The following is a 16,209-nucleotide window of genomic DNA, read 5'->3' as shown; positions in this document are numbered from 1 at the left end:
GTGTGATATTACCATATTATCATGCTTAACACTAAGAATTTGAATAATTGTAATGTGATGATCAGATGCAGATATCTAAATCAAAGAATATAGGTGGTTTGCAGGTGGATTATTAATTTTTAACAGTGGATTCGGGTGACTCAAAGTGCACCAGATTAATGAATTTATCTTTAAAATGTACAAAATTTTCTTACGGGGGGGGGGCATGCCCCCGGACCCCCCCTAGAGGTACCAAGCTCCACCCACAAAAATAAGGTGGGAAACACATTAGGCTATATGGTGATCTACAAAAAATACAAATTTAATTATCTTATTATTAAAATAAGACATTACATTATTAGGATTTTACCACCTCCGCCTCATTTTGAGCCAGGAGAAACCCCTGAGTACATAACATGACAGGAGCTATTTTGCTGAATATTATACTCACGATTGCAAATGTTACATTGATTTTAGTTCAATAAACAAGTAGCGAATATTAAATTATTTCAATTACTTAGGTTAAATATTACATATACACATGTAATATAATGTGTATTTCCATCACAGGTTTGTTCTTAAATTTCATTCAAAGTGGCATTAAAAAGGTCTTAAAAAGTCTTAAATTTAACTTGTTTATATCTGTAGACACCCTGTGTGGGTACTAAAATAAAATATTGAATTTAGCAGAAGGTAATTCATCCGTTTAAACTTCAAAAGCACACTCTAGTCAACCACATATGTCTGTATTTGGTTAACTTCAGCAAGAAAATAGATCAGAGAGATTTAAAACGAGCCGAGTTTATTTTAAACGACTGGAAAAATTAGCCTGCACGTGTGTATTTGGTTAAAAATACACTTACATGAACCCTCCATCTTCTCTGTCTTCCCAATGTCCTTTCTTACCTCCACGATACTCAAGAAAGAAACTCCCCTTTGACCTCATTCACCTCACACCCTGGATCGCTTTCAACATAGATAGATAGATAGATAGATAGATAGATAGATAGATAGATAGATAGATAGATAGATAGATAGATAGATAGATAGATAGATAGATAGATAGATAGATAGATAGATAGATAGATAGATAGATAGATAGATAGATAGATAGATAGATAGATAGTCAGGCGTATGATCAACACAACAGAAGTGACGCAAGTACACTTTGAAAAGGAGGTATTTAAAGACCTTATCAGTTGACTTGTGAGGAAAGATCGTTTTGTACTTTGATCTTTTGCTTGCGATAATATTAGAAGATGGTTGTGTGTGTACGTGCGTGCATGGCGCAATGCTCTGCATGCACTGAGCCGTAAACTGGCTCGAGCCATTCCTGGTGACGTCATGAGCCGGTTGTTTGACGGGGTATCTGCCGCAGCGCCAGGACTATGGAAATATGACCGACAATGACCTCGACCGCAGCGCGTGTTGGTGTATTGCCCTAATCGTTTTGTATTCGACACTTGTAAACATGCGATTTTATTATTGCTGCAGTTGTTGTAATTGTCGTTTTTAGATTAAATCCGTGCATTGGTTGTAGGTCATTATTAGCCACGCGCTTTTTCTTATCTCGCGAGCGCGGCATATTCATCAGCGCGCATATCTGTGTGTGTTTCGAGGCTTACAAGAGTCGTACGCTGTTGACATTTGCTGTGCATTGAAATATGGATAAGGCCAAATCAGCGATGGACCAGAAAGGTTCTGGTCCTTGCTACACAAACATGCACAACAAGCCAATCCGGCGACAGCTGAGCAACGGGAGCTGTAGCCCGTACAGTCCGACGGACGATAATTACCACCATCTTCTAAACCACGACCCTCAAACCAACGGCTCTCCGGCGAAAAGGTGTCGGCTGTGGAGGCGATTGGAGTCGGCAAAGAAAAACAGACCGCGTAAGTTTATAGTTACAGACATACTTCAGTGATTTTAGATAATATCTGTACATGATTTCCTCAATGTCTGATAAGTGATGTCCTAAAGATAGATACATACACACACACACACACACACACACACACACACACACAGACCTCTTGGTAAGGACGTGTTCGAGTCAATATTTAACAAATTATTGCGAGAGCAATGGAATTCGTCGCAATTAAATTGAAATGTTGCCAGTGTAATGGCACAATATATTACTTCGCCCTATTTTTGAGCCAGTTACTGGCATTTAGATTTACAGATGTCATCGATTTCAGTTAACCCTCACACAATTTTACCTCAGGTAAACTCAACTGAATAAGGGTCCAAAGTGGAAATGGAAATCTTAATAAATGTATCGATTCCTTTATGTAGTAGCCTAAGCTAGGTTACATTTTAGGGACTGTTTGGGGGAGAAAGTGCAATTATTTTTTCGTTCAATTCGCTCAAAAGTACGTTGCCAAATTGTAAGATATATACATACTACAAACTACCGTTCATGTATGTTGACATACTTTTAAGTATAGCACAGTAACAGTAGTTGGGTCATTTGGAGTGGGGCAATAATTATCGGTGCATTAAATAAGTCAGATAAATCAGTAACCGCTCCGACTGATTCATACGTGTTTTTTGTTTCAATAAAAAGAACCGAATGAACCGAGTCACTGGTCTCGCTGTGGATCAGTATCATTGAAAAGTACTGCAGGAATTGCCAATGGTCAGAATACTTTAATGGGTTTATTTTCATTTGATGTTACTTGCAAAATAGTAATAAAAAGTAATGCAAGTAATCACTGTCAGATTATTTTAATACGTCCAGTTCATATCAGCTAAAGGATGACGTTCAAGTGCTTTAACGCTTCTCGAACGTGCATGAAAATCATTTGGTTGCGGTATTTATAAAAAAAAAACTGATTCTCAGCTCCCAACCTTTGAACAAACTCATTATTTCTGTGCTGTGTCTGACCTGTACACCGAAGAGTGTCTTTTGTTTTGATGAAACCTTTGATACTGTTCTTCTCGCTCTCTGATTGGTCGGTGTGAAGTCAGGAGGTGTGTTGAAATCGCTCCTGATGTAAAGGCTCGACGCGCTTCGACCTATCAGCGCTTGACTTTTGTCTTCGCGTGGCCGCGTTAAAGGGACAGACAGAAACGCCCCCATCCTTCAGTAATAAGAATTTCTCTGCATTTATTCACTTTTGCTAAACGACGACAACAATTCAACTTTGAGAGCGTAGTTATAATGCCATTACAAGCCAAACTGAACTTCTAATTACTGTCTGTTTGTGGGCTTTCCTACTGGTTGGGCTTTTGTGTTGGGCACTTGAATGTATTAGGGCTACCAGCAGGATGAAGTTAAAGTGTTCAAAGAAGCCAGGTAAGACATCACCTCATTCTTGTGTAATGTAAAATATCTTGCTTCCTTGGAATTGCTAGACAGTTTTAGAAAAGTTATACTTGCAGCATATTCTGGTGATTGCAACACTAAATGGATTTGATTTTTTGTGAAAGTGCAAAAATGTTTTAGAACAAAGTGAATTTATGTCAGGCATTTGTTTTGCCAAAGGTAACGGCTGCAGAAAAGTGACTGCTTTTTACAGTGCTTATGTAGTTCAGCAAGTCTTAGTTGTGTCGGACAGCATGCCGGGCCAGCTTGTCTACATTCCTCAGCTCCAGCCAACTTTTGTGTGTGTGGTAACACCTTTGTTGTTGCAGTTGTTTTTGTATTGTTCTTTTATTTATACTCAACCCATGTTAATGGTGTTAAAAAGTATTCTTACCAGATATACAGTATTCTGAAGTATTTCACATGGTTCTCTTTCACATGGACTCTCACTTTGCTCGCCCACCATGTTAGTCCCTCTCCTTCACTCGGTCACATTCTCTCTCTCTCGCCACTTTTCCGCCTTTCCCAGTGTCTCACATGGACACACTTGCCTGCCAATTTTCTCTCTCTCTCTTAGTCTCTCTCCCTTTCCATGCCTCTGCTGACTGGGGGATGTAAACAGACCTCTCACCCACATGAGTTGTTTGATGTCATTATGTCACACGACTGTCACACCTCGTTCACCTGCTGCTTCTGGCTCAGGTCATTCAGTTTAATGAAGAAGCAACATTGTTCACTCCTGGCTAGTAGGGCTGCACGATTAATCGAAATGAAACTGCACTTGATTTGGCAAAGGCTGCGATTATTTTATACACAGCTTTAGGGATGTCACGGTACCAAAATTCCAGTAGTCGGTACCGATACCATTAAAATGTTACGGTTCTCGGTACCAATTTCGGTACCACAGCAAAATCTGTTGGAACTATTTTTCTATTTTATTGAACTATTTGAAAAAAAATATTAAATTCAGTTCAATTACTTTATTTATGACGGTAATCATAAGTGAATAATACATATAAGCATTAAAGGCTGCATGCTGTTTAAATGTAAATATTGCTTAAAAAAATCCCTAAATCTACTGTACAGTAGCTTAATTATTTCTGTCAATTTCTTCAAGTTAAACCGAACTTTTATTTTGACGGGTTGCCATGAAGACCTTTGAGTTTTTGTGTGTGTATGATATGACGATAGTTTTTTCTCAAATTAAACGGTAAAATGCTCATGAAGTGACTCTCAGAGCTGTTCTGGAGATGAATTTCATCATGTCATCATATCGTGAGGCAGCAGAGACTGAAAACAGCGCGAGCATCACTCGTGCTTCAGTGTGTGTGTGTGTGTGAGGTAAATGAAATCGCGCGTCTGCGCCATTCATTCACACCGAGACAAGCAGAACATGCAGGGTTAATATTTAAATATTAAAGCAGCTGCCTATTAGTGGGTACCGAATATACCCGGTACTACAGAAATGCTGGTATCGTCACATTTTCAGTACCGACTTGGTACCGAAGTACCAGTACTTTGACAACACTACGCAGCTTGTCAGTGCAGCATGGCTGATGGCAGTAAATGCTGCTCCATCTGAAAGCCAGAGGGCGCTCTTATGCAGAAACTGAAATAAATGTTTCTCATGTTTGCAAAGATGTTTGACGCGTGTTGCTTTTTCAAATGCACGTTATAAGCGACTCAAACTCGCAGTGCTTTCAGATGGAGCAACATTTACTACGGATCACAGAGCCGTACGTCACTGACAAGCTGTGCATAAAAAATAATCGCAATAATCCAAATCGGTTAAGCGCGTTTTAGCATGCGTTTTCCTTTGTACAACTGTGTTTTTAAAACTATGAAAGCAAAGCATGTGGATATTTATTTAGTTGGGCTCTTGTCCACTTGATTTGCATGCTTTGAAATAAGAGTGATGTCCAAAATAAACCTCCCAGCATACGCCCACATCTATATTAGGGGGGAAAGGAAGCGTGAGGGTCATTTGAGATGATTTTGTAGCAGAGAGCATTCTGGTCAAAGACAGGTCATCTGTGCAACACCAGATGACAATGTCAGTCATAAATCTGATAAATCAGATCTGAACAAATCAGATCTGAGGAGCAAAGATTGGTCTGCATCTATCAGGTTATTCAGGTTCAGATCTGTGTGTCCCTGACCTGCCCAAATTGTTCCTGACTTCTCTGGGTTCAGCCCAGTGAACGTCTGATGTAAGAGTCATATCAGTAATAATGTACCTATTAATATCTGATAAGATAAGACTTTGCTCTCTCTGCTTGTTTGAGATTTCTGTCTGCTGATCTTTTACATTTATTTCGAAATGATAGAAACAGACGTGGGAATCTGTGAACGTTTGTACTGGTTCTGCTTCTAAGCATCCTAGAACAGCCATTTGCAGCCTCATAGCTGTTGCCATGGTAACTGCATTGACTCCTCATTAGCTGCTGCAGTGTTGCTCATCACTGCCTCTCTTTAGTTGACCTGCTAGTTATGTTTGAATTAGTTTACTTGCATTCAAAAGTTTGCTTCTTTTTTTTAAAGACGTCTCTCACGTTCTCCAAGGCTGCATATATTTTTGATCACAAAATACATTAAAGCAGTAATATTGTGAAATATTTTTAATGTATTTTTATCATTTATATAATTTAAAAAAAGTAATTTATTCCTGATGGCAAAGCTAAATTTGCAGCATCATTACTCTAGTCTTCAGTGTCACATGATCATTTAGAAATCATTCTAAAATGCTGATTTTTTGTGTTTGAACAGTTGAACTGCTTTTTTTTTTGTGGAAACCATCATGAATTGAAAGTTCAAAACAAAACGGCATTTATTTGAAAGAAATCTTTTTGTAACATTATTAATGTATTTATGGTCACTTTTTCCAATCTAATGCATTCTTGATGAATAAAAGTATTAATTTCTCTAAAAAATATGGTAAAATTGTTCTTAAAATGTTTTAACTGACCTTTATTATGTTGTGGATTTGTTGTTGTTATTTTTAGTTGCCAATCCAGTTTGTCCACTTTCTTAATCTTTGGAACACAATTTACACAATGACATTAATCAGTCTCATTGTCTCTTTCTAGCCTTTCCATGGTTTGGGATGGATATTGGTGGCACTTTAGTAAAGCTTGTTTACTTCGAGCCAAAAGACATCACCGCAGAGGAGGAGCAGGAGGAGGTGGAGAATCTGAAGAGCATACGCAGGTACCTCACCTCCAACACAGCCTACGGCAAAACCGGCGTCCGTGATGTGCACCTGGAGCTGCGCAACCTGACCATCTGCGGTCGCACAGGGAACCTGCACTTCATCCGCTTCCCCACCGCCGCCATGCATAGATTCATACAGATGGGCAGAGATAAGCACTTCTCCAGCCTGCATACCACACTGTGCGCCACCGGAGGCGGGGCGTACAAGTTTGAGAATGACTTCAGAACGGTAAGGAGATGGCCGCAGTTGGGCTTTTTTTAAACGGTTTTGACAATAAAATCAAATGTTTAATATACAGCTATGTGGGGTAGGATTTTGGACCAATGAGATTTCACAGTCAGGTTACTGCGTCATGCCAAAGAAAATAGAAACCAAGCAATCTGCAAAATTTCCTAACTCCTGGGTCCTTTTTTACCCCATCAGACATATATATATATATATATATATATATATATATATATATATATATATATATATATAAAATAATAATAATATTTTAAATATATTTAAATGTATATTTAAAACAAAACATAATAATTCAACAATGGGGTAAGAAATAGATTTCAAAATAGAAATCTTTTCTAAGAATATAAATCTTTACTATCACTTTTTATGAATTCAACACATCCTTGCTGAATTAAATATTAATTTCTTTTTAAAAAAAAGAAAGAAAAAATATTGAACAGTTGTGTATTTTGTTACAAAAGATTTCAATAAATGCTTTTAAATAAATGCTGTTCTTTTTTAAAACTTTTTATTCTTCAAAAATCCTGAAAAAAGTATCACAGGTTATTAATAATTATTAAGCAGCACAACTGTTTCAAAATTGATAATAAATCAGCATATTAGAATGATTTCTAAATCTAAAGCTTTACCATTACAGGAATCTTAAAGTATATACAAATGGAAAACAGTTATTTTAAATTGTAATAATATTTCACCATAATTACAGTTTTTTTTTCTGTATTTTGGATCAAATAAATGCAGACTTGATGAGCATTAGAGACTTCTTTCAAAAACATTAAAAATAGGAATGTTTCATAACTTTTGAGCAGTACTGTATGATTTGGAAATATCTTATGCTGAACAAGGCTGCAGTTATTTAATCAAAAATACAGTAAAAACAGTAATAAATAGAAATATTAGTACAATTTGAAATAACTTTTCTGTATTTCTATAGAAATCTTTTGTAACTAGGCTAGTTTTTAATGTCACTTTAGGGTGTGTTACTTTTAAGCTGACCAATAAACACATTAAAGGGTTAGTTCACCCAAAAATGAAAATTCTGTCAGTAATTACTCACCCTCATGTTGTTCCAACCCCGTAAGACATTCGTTCATCTTCGGAACACAAATTAAGATATTTTTGATTAAATCTGAGAGCTGATCACTCCTCCATAGGCTTCTATGTGATTGAAACTTGCTGGCCCAGAAAAGTTATTAAAGAGATCGTTAATATAGTCCAAGTGACCACAGTGGCTCGATCTTAAGTTTATCAAGCGACGAGAATACCTTTGTGCGCAAAAAAACAAACAAAAATAACGACTTTATTCCACTATTCATTTCCTTCTCTCTGGGCCTCGTAGTGTTTAAGCGTAGCGCGTCTGTGTTGCACGTCACCACGCATCACACACATGACAAGCGTCGACCAATAGTGAGCCTACGTGGTGACGTGCAACACAGACGCGCTACGCTTAAACACTACGTAAACTAACTCGAGGCTCAGAGAGAAGGAAATGAATAGTAGAATAAAGTCGTTATTTTTGTTTGTTTTTGCGCACAAAAGTATTCTCGTCGCTTGATAAACTTAAGATTGAGCCACTGTAGTCACTTGGACTATATTAACGATCTCTTTAATAACTTTTCTGGGCCAGCAAGTTTCAATCACATAGAAGCCTATGGAGGAGTGATCAGCTCTCAGATTTAATCAAAAATATCTTAATTTGTGTTCCGAAGATGAACGAATGTCTTACGGGGTTGGAACAACATGAGGGTGAGTAATTACTGACAGAATTTTTGGGTGAACTAACCCTTTAAGCATCTTATATTGGTCCAAACTGCTCAATGGAAAGTCGAAGCCTGATGTTTTTTAATTAATAAACAATGTATCATCAAGAATTACATTTAAGGGATAAGTCTATTGCATGCAGAGCAGTGAGTAGCCATAAATGATTTATTTTTTTCTTTGTAGATGGCAGACCTAGAGCTGCTGAAGTTGGATGAGCTGGACTGTCTGATCCAAGGGCTGCTGTACATAGACTCGGTCGGTTTTAACGGTCATCCTGAATGCTATTACTTTGAGAACCCCTCCGACACACAGAACTGCATCAAGAGTCCCTGTTGTCTTGACAACCTTTTTCCCATGTTGCTGGTCAACATTGGCTCGGGCGTCAGTATTCTGGCGGTGTACTCCAAGGACAACTACAAACGTGTGACAGGCACCAGGTCAGCACAGCTGAGCAACGTGCACCATGTAGCAGAAACCCCTTCAAATGTGTTACTCACTCTCAATAACTATGTGATTAAACTAGTATTTTGTGCTTTTTTTCCATTTGTTTCCAAAAGAAATTCACACAGGGATGTTTTACTTAGAGTAATTGTTGATAATGGCTGAAAAAGCTTGTTGTACCAAATAACAAGCTAACAATAATAATAAAAAAACACTACATTACTGGTTGTAATTCTCTGAAAAACGCTCTTTGCTTATTCTGTCTTTTCTGTGAGCGACTTTTGCTAAGATACATCCAGCTTGAAATATGAGTTTACCATTGCCTATTTTCTAAACACGTGAACCTGATTGTTTCCTCATCTCTCACTGACACAGAATCAAAGCCTGTTAGAAGCATAAGAGCACCTGTTGTGTTCATTTTTTCCCTTTGAAACATGAGACATCTTCAGAAGATAACAAATCTGTGATTGACAACAGAGTAGGTAGTCGAGTTCATTTTAAATGTGGTTGTACCAGAATGGAACAGCCTTTCAGCAGTGACTGACAGGAGGGAGGAGATTTGTCAGCAGAAGTAAAAGCACTTGTGCAAATCTGTCACACTTGCAGGAGGATCAGGAGCTATTACTTACACTCTTCAACGTTTAGCAAATCCCTGTGCATTTCCCTGTCACTTTTACTAAAAATTCCGTTTAGTAATTCTGAACATTTAGCACATTCATTTACACTTCAGGTCAAATGATTTTGAAAAAGTATTTTATGCTCACCAAGGCTGCATTTATTTGATCAACAAAACAGTAATATTATGAAATGTTATTACAATTTAAGATTTAAATTAAAATGTAAATTATTCCTACGATGGCAAAGCTGAGTTTTGAGAAGCCATTGCTTTAGTCTTCAGAGTCACATGATCCTTCAGAATCATTCATTGAAATAGAAATCTTATGTAAAGTTTTTAAATATCACTTTTGATCAATTTAATGCATCCTTGCTGCATACAAATATTAATTTATTTCAAATAAATCTTACCCCAAACCTTTGAATGAAAGTATATCACAGTTTCCACAAATTAAGCAACACAACTGTTTTCAACATTGATAATTTCTGAAGAATCATGTGACTCTGAAGATTGGAGTAATGATGCTATAAATGCCATCATAGTAATAAATTACATTTAAAAATGCATTCAAATAGACAATTTTAATATTTTACAACATTACTGTTTTAATGTGTTTTTAATCAAATGCAGCCATGGTGAGTGAACATGATAGACTTTTTTCAAAAACATAAAAAAAATATTAATTATTCCAAACTTTTATAACATTTATAATATAATATGCAAACTAGTCCTTGCTTTGTTTTGCAATGACCACATACTGTAATCTGGAATGTTTGAGACCTTGGCCATAGGCACATAGTTTAAAATGAGTTTAAAGGTCAGATGTGAATGCACGTGTGCTCTTCAGATGTAGCCGGTAACCATGTTTTGACCCTCAATGTTCCTTTCTCACTCTTTTTCTCCTGTAGTCTTGGAGGAGGGACGTTTTTGGGGTTGTGTTGCCTGTTGACGGGTTGTGAGACATTTGAAGAGGCCCTTGAAATGGCCAGCAAAGGGGACAGCACCAACGTGGACAAACTGGTGAAGGACATCTATGGAGGGGACTACCAGCGCTTCGGCCTACAGGGGTCTGCGGTGGCTTCAAGGTACAGTAGGCACTCTGTGTCTGTGTGTGTGGTGTCAGGTGACCAAAGTCCACGAGTGAAATGTGATGCTTTGGGGTCTTGCATGTAGGCCTGCCTGTTTCATGTGACACAAATGTACAGTATGAGACCCCATTCCTTGGTTATTTTAATATACATTACTTTTCAAAAATTTGCCATCAGTAAAATTATTATTTTTAAAAAGAATTTAATGCTTTTATTTAGCAAGGATGCACTACATTGCTCAAAAGTAACAGTAAAGACATTTATAATATTGCAGAAGATTTCAAATAAATGCTGTTTTTTTATAACTTTCTAAACTCAAAGAATTCTGATGAAATAAAAAAATTGTGTTAAGGTTTCCACAAAAATATTAAGCAATGATCTCTGAAAGATCATGTGACACTGAAGACTGGAGTAATAACTGCTGAATATTCAACTTCGCCATCACAGGAATAAATTACATTTTAAAATATATTCAAATAGAAAACAGTTATTTTACATTTTAATAATATTTCACAATAATACTGTTTTTACAGTATTTTTAATTAAATAAATGTGTTCATTATATATATTTAATCAAATTTAATAATATATTATTTTAATTATATATATTATATATAATTGTTTATTCAGCAATAAACTCCAAAATCTACACAGACTTGGTTGCGTGCTTTCTGTGAGTAAATAATGTCATATTTCTGTTAGGTACATAAATATGTGCTTGTGTTTTTGTTATAGTTTTGGTCACATGATGAGCAAAGAGAAGAGGGACAGTATTTCTAAAGAGGATTTGGCCCGAGCAACACTCGTCACCATAACCAACAACATTGGCTCCATCGCACGCATGTGTGCAGTCAACGAGGTGTGTGTGTGTGTGTGTGTGTGTGTGTGTGTGTGTGTGTGTGTGTGTGTGTATCTGCGCCCAGTCAGCAGCAGCAGCTGTGAGCGTCTGTCTGGCCACTCTGGGCTTCTCTACAGTGTTGCCTTGTAGCCTGGTGATCAAGCAGCATTGTACAGGGCTTTCAGGGTGTACAGAACACCATCAGAGCAGTGACTCCCAACAATACCTGGAGAATACAGGACTTTTATCACATTAGCTAGTATCTATGACAAGTTGATGATGGTAAAAACTTTGTCAAAATTAGTCAAAAACACAGATTTAAGCACCTACTATAAAAAGTCCATAAAAGGAATGGCTTGTGTCAGGACTCCCTCTGCTGGTGAAGAAGAAATGCTGCCGGAATCAACCTGCTGATAATTCAGCAGAAAGAATGTAGTACTTGGCACTCAGTTGAACTAATTTTACCATGATTAAATCTGTTTCACGAAATTCTGTAGATTTTCTTCCAAAATGAGTGGGAAAAATGTGAAAAACATCCACAGATTCTATGGTCATAACTAAGTGATGTGATTGTGTTTTGTCCTGTAGAAAATTGAACGGGTTGTTTTTGTGGGGAACTTTCTGCGTATAAACACAGTGTCAACAAAGCTTCTTGCCTATGCTATGGACTTCTGGTCTAAGGGCCAGCTGAGGGCCCTTTTCCTGGAACATGAGGTAATTTTGTCTTCATTAAGTTTTATTGTATTGCTTGTATTTTCTTAAATTTGGGGTGTTTGTTTAAAATGTTTGGGGTCAGTAAGATTATTGTAATGTTTTTGAAAGAAATCTCTTATGCTCACAAAGTCTGCAGTTATTTGATCAGAAATACAGTAAAACCATAATACTGTGAAATATATATTTTTTTCTATTTTAATAAATTAAAAAATGTAACTTATTCTTTTGCTGGCAACTTTTATAGCAGCCATTACTCTAATGTTGATGTAGTGCTCAAGAAACAATTCTTATTATTATCAATGTTGAAAACAGTTTCATAATTTTGTGTGGAAACTGATCATTTTTTTCTTTGGATTCCTTGATGAATAGAAAAGCCAAAATAACCAAATGTATTTAAAATATAAATCTTTTGTAAGTCTTTACTGTCACTTTTAATACTAGACCTACCAAGGCAGTCATTTTGACTGTTTAAAAATTGTGTAACTATAGAACCCTGACTTTTCCTAAATGTGTCTATCATTGTTATTTTATTAAAATTACAAGACACAAAAGAGTTTTGAGTATTTCTACCTTGAATGGCCATAACAGTCATGCTGACCGTATGCATTTGCATACGACCGTATGCTTACAATTTTCATTGTAATTTTACAGCATGATATTTTTGCTCACTAAAACAAATATTGGTTACTAAATCAGTTCGTTTTGTCGCAGTTTATTGTATTTTCATATTCTTTTCCTGTGACAGTCAAAATGACTGTATTGGCCAGTTTGGATCATATGCGTTTTTGTAAGTTATTGTATTCTAATATCCACGGATGAATACATTTGTTTTCATTTTACAAATAAAATAATAGAAAATTGATCACTTTCGACTTTGTATCTGTAATTACAATAGCTGTTCTGTGGTTGTCGATTAACTAATACATTTTCACATACATTAGAATTAAAATGTAGTGTTCTGATGTTTATTATTACTTATCCTAACATTACAGATCCATTTATTCTTAGATTTGATATAGCTTATTAAAATGATATGCAAATAATGTATGAGCGGTCAGAAAGACTGCTATGGCCATTATAGTAGTTATAGAATTCCGATAGTTCTAGTGTTAAACAAATGAATCCATTTTCCAATGGTTGTGAATAACAGCGAAGGTCTCTCAGAATCACATATTTTATATGGTAGTAGTTCAATGAAATTATTATATTGTTTTTTTATATGCACACTCATGTGTGTATGTGCGTTTCAGGGATACTTTGGAGCCGTTGGTGCTTTTCTAGAACTGCTGAAGTCTTCTGAAGACGCATAAAGGAAAGGAATCCTCATCTCTGATTATCCAGAAGCTGCTTCAAGACTTCAACAAAGAAGCTCCAAAAGGAACACTGGAATACTGGGAACACTGGAAAATTTGAAGGAAGCCACAATAGTAATTAACCTGTAAATAACCCTTAAAATAAGATTTTAAAAGAATATTTTTATGAGCAACAGTCTCCCTCAGACTGACGACTAACGGAATCTAGTTGTTAATTTGTTTTTTCTTTTGTTGTTCTCCTTTTGTACTGTTTGTAGATATCATTGTGTAGTGAACAGGGAGAGTTTACTGCTGTTAAAAGTTTTGCTGTTCTTGGCCAGCCACCAGCAGACCCAAATGATGTTTAACACACTATTTTAAATCAGATGTAAGCATCAGGTGTCAGGAATGTGTCCCGGCTGTTTGGGATACAGATCCTCTTAGTAAAGAAAAGATGTTGACACTGTTATCTGTACAGCTTAGAGCAGCCTTTTCCGGTTGCAACTCCTTTCACTCTTCCTCTTTGCTACAGTTAACAGTTTCCCATGCGTTTATGCAAAACAGTCATTTTAAACAGTTCAGTTTAGAATCTGTTCTCTGTTCACTTTTTAAATATATATATTAGCGCTGATTCACATGAAGCCTTTCATTTTAAAAGGATTCACAGAAAGCTCAGGGTGTCTCACTTTTAGTTCTCAGAAGGAATTCTGTGGGACCAAGTGGCCAATTTGACACTTCAGATAACAAGTTCCCCTAACATCCCATATTTTTTGTCCTTCTTTGCCTCTTATTTTTCCATCCTGCCTTTTCCTATTCTTTTTCGTATGCAAACCAAAACTACTTCATTCATCTTTGTCAGAATGCACACAGTCATATGCATATACTTCCTCTTTGGTTGCCTTCCTCGCATCTATGGTTTGAAAAACAGCACGAACAATATTCAAAGTAGCAGAGAGATGACAAAACAGAAGGATTAAGTCAGTATGACAGCAATTACCCACAACCCCCCTTTCTTCACCATTCAAATATCAAACATGTTTAGACAGTTCAAAGACTCACCCATTGTGTTTCCATTGTAGTGCCAAACTGAAAAGGGGAGGAGTCAAACCACAAGCCTGCCAATACAAGCATTCCTGTTTTACCAGGCCATGCACATCATTACTTCTCCCAAAAGTCACCTATAGCATTATAATGTTAAGATCAAATTCAATATGTAATCAAAAATATAAACACTACTCCCTTACTAGTTATATTCTGTTTTTCAGTCCTCCTGCTGTCTCTCATGCCTTCTATGTGATCGCTCTCTTCTTTTAACTTGTGGCTTTTCTTTTTACTGATTTCTAAGAAAAATCTGAATTAAATTTTTGGGACCTCATGTCAACTGCAATATTTTCTTTTTCAGAAAATACCTATATGGGTGGGGTTTTTTTTCTTCACCTTTAATATGAGATTTCTTGGGGTTATAATTGCCTAGTTAAAATTTTTTAATTGCTTTATAATATTTAATTATTGCTTTGGTTGGCCTTGTATATTTGGCATTAAATTATTTTCTATCTTGATTTGGATGCTCTGCTTGTTTGTCTGTTTACCAAACACTATATGACAGCAGTAGTATGCCATATGGATGATTAACATTCATGAAGATTGTACATTTATGGTATTGTTAACAAACTGTCCTTGCCACCCAATCCTAGTAAGATACAAGTGTGAACATGCTTCAAAGTGTGAAAGCCTGTGTAATTGCACTGTATATTTCTAGATATTAGATATACCTAACAAAAGCTGTCATCTATAGTGTATTAGATCAAAAATACAGCTTCGTTTTGCAAACATGGGTGAGGCCCTCAGAGATTGGTAAGGTTTGAAGTAACTGTAACTTGTGAAGTAACTTACTGGCAAGTATACCAGTAAGCAGCAAAACTAGCTGCCAGTTACAGCAGTTTTATATATTGAAGAAGCAACACCACAGACTCTATGTGTATTAATCTGTATCGCTGAAGGTTGAGAGGTCATCTCTTAGTGTTCTTTTCCTCTGAATAGAGTCAGTTGCTCTGAATGTTGTTTTGCTGAAAGCTGCTTGGTTGATGGAGTCATGTGTCTCTGAGAAACTAGCTGCTCATGTCCTGTTTGCCACTGTTGGCAGTAATGCTGTTATGCAGAGTGAAAGGGTATTTGAAATTGTTCTTTTCTCTTCAAGATTTTTCTGTCTGTGTGTTTTCTTTTGATTCCTACTGACAATTTTAAACACATGATCCTTTGCGTTGCTTGTTTGATGCTACTCTAATGGATACTTTGTGCTGTTTGATCAGATTGTACAAACATGTAAATATTCTTATCTTTGTTTTTCACCTCTCAAAGTGTCTTTAAAGCCTGTGTTGAAATTTGTGGCTTTATTAAGAAGACATGAGAGACTTGATATCTGTGTGATTGATGCTATTATGCATAGACTCAAGAAAGGAAATTTTTAAAAAATAATAAAAGTTTGAAACAAAAAAATACATTTTGTGGATTTTCTTCATTATGAATTGCTTAATGTCTCTTAAAGGGATAGTTCACCCAAAAATAATCATTTATTCAACCTCAAGTTATATACACCCTCATAAATGTCTCTGTTCTGCTGTGCACAAAAAGGAAGATATTTTAAAGAATGTTGGAAACTAAACAGATCCCGTGCCCCATTGACTACCATAGTAGGGAGAATATACTATGGTAGTC

The 16,209-nt window shown here is 36.3% G+C and overlaps 1 protein-coding gene across 2 annotated transcripts; it reads left to right on the top strand.

Annotated features, from left to right (window-relative positions):
* The first annotated feature begins 1,308 nt into the window (after positions 1–1,308).
* On the top strand, positions 1,309–15,979 carry pank1a (pantothenate kinase 1a). 2 transcript variants are annotated; one of them, XM_081394183.1, is made up of 7 exons: positions 1,309–1,872; positions 6,374–6,726; positions 8,689–8,942; positions 10,471–10,647; positions 11,386–11,509; positions 12,077–12,202; positions 13,453–15,979. In XM_081394183.1, exons 1-7 carry the CDS (start codon positions 1,644–1,646, stop codon positions 13,510–13,512), a joined length of 1,323 nt encoding a protein of 440 aa, XP_081250309.1. In that variant the 5' UTR covers positions 1,309–1,643; the 3' UTR covers positions 13,513–15,979. The 2 variants fall into 2 exon arrangements, with proteins under 2 accessions (XP_081250309.1, XP_081250310.1); XM_081394184.1 differs by lacking the exon at positions 1,309–1,872 and adding an exon at positions 3,068–3,278.
* Positions 15,980–16,209: the final 230 nt, after the last annotated feature.

This window comes from Scardinius erythrophthalmus (assembly GCF_964197995.2).
Source record: "Scardinius erythrophthalmus genome assembly, chromosome: 19".
NCBI classification, from domain to species: domain Eukaryota; kingdom Metazoa; phylum Chordata; class Actinopteri; order Cypriniformes; family Leuciscidae; genus Scardinius; species Scardinius erythrophthalmus.
This window is presented reverse-complemented; position numbering and strand designations above follow the sequence as displayed.

Coding starts and splice junctions, on each gene's coding strand:
- pank1a (XM_081394183.1), top strand. CDS start 1,644: ATGGATAAGGCCAAATCAGCGATGGACCAGAAAGGTTCTGGTCCTTGC. Junction 10,648..11,385: donor GGGTCTGCGGTGGCTTCAAG/GTACAGTAGGCA, acceptor TTTTTGTTATAG/TTTTGGTCACATGATGAGCA. Junction 12,203..13,452: donor CCCTTTTCCTGGAACATGAG/GTAATTTTGTCT, acceptor TGTGCGTTTCAG/GGATACTTTGGAGCCGTTGG.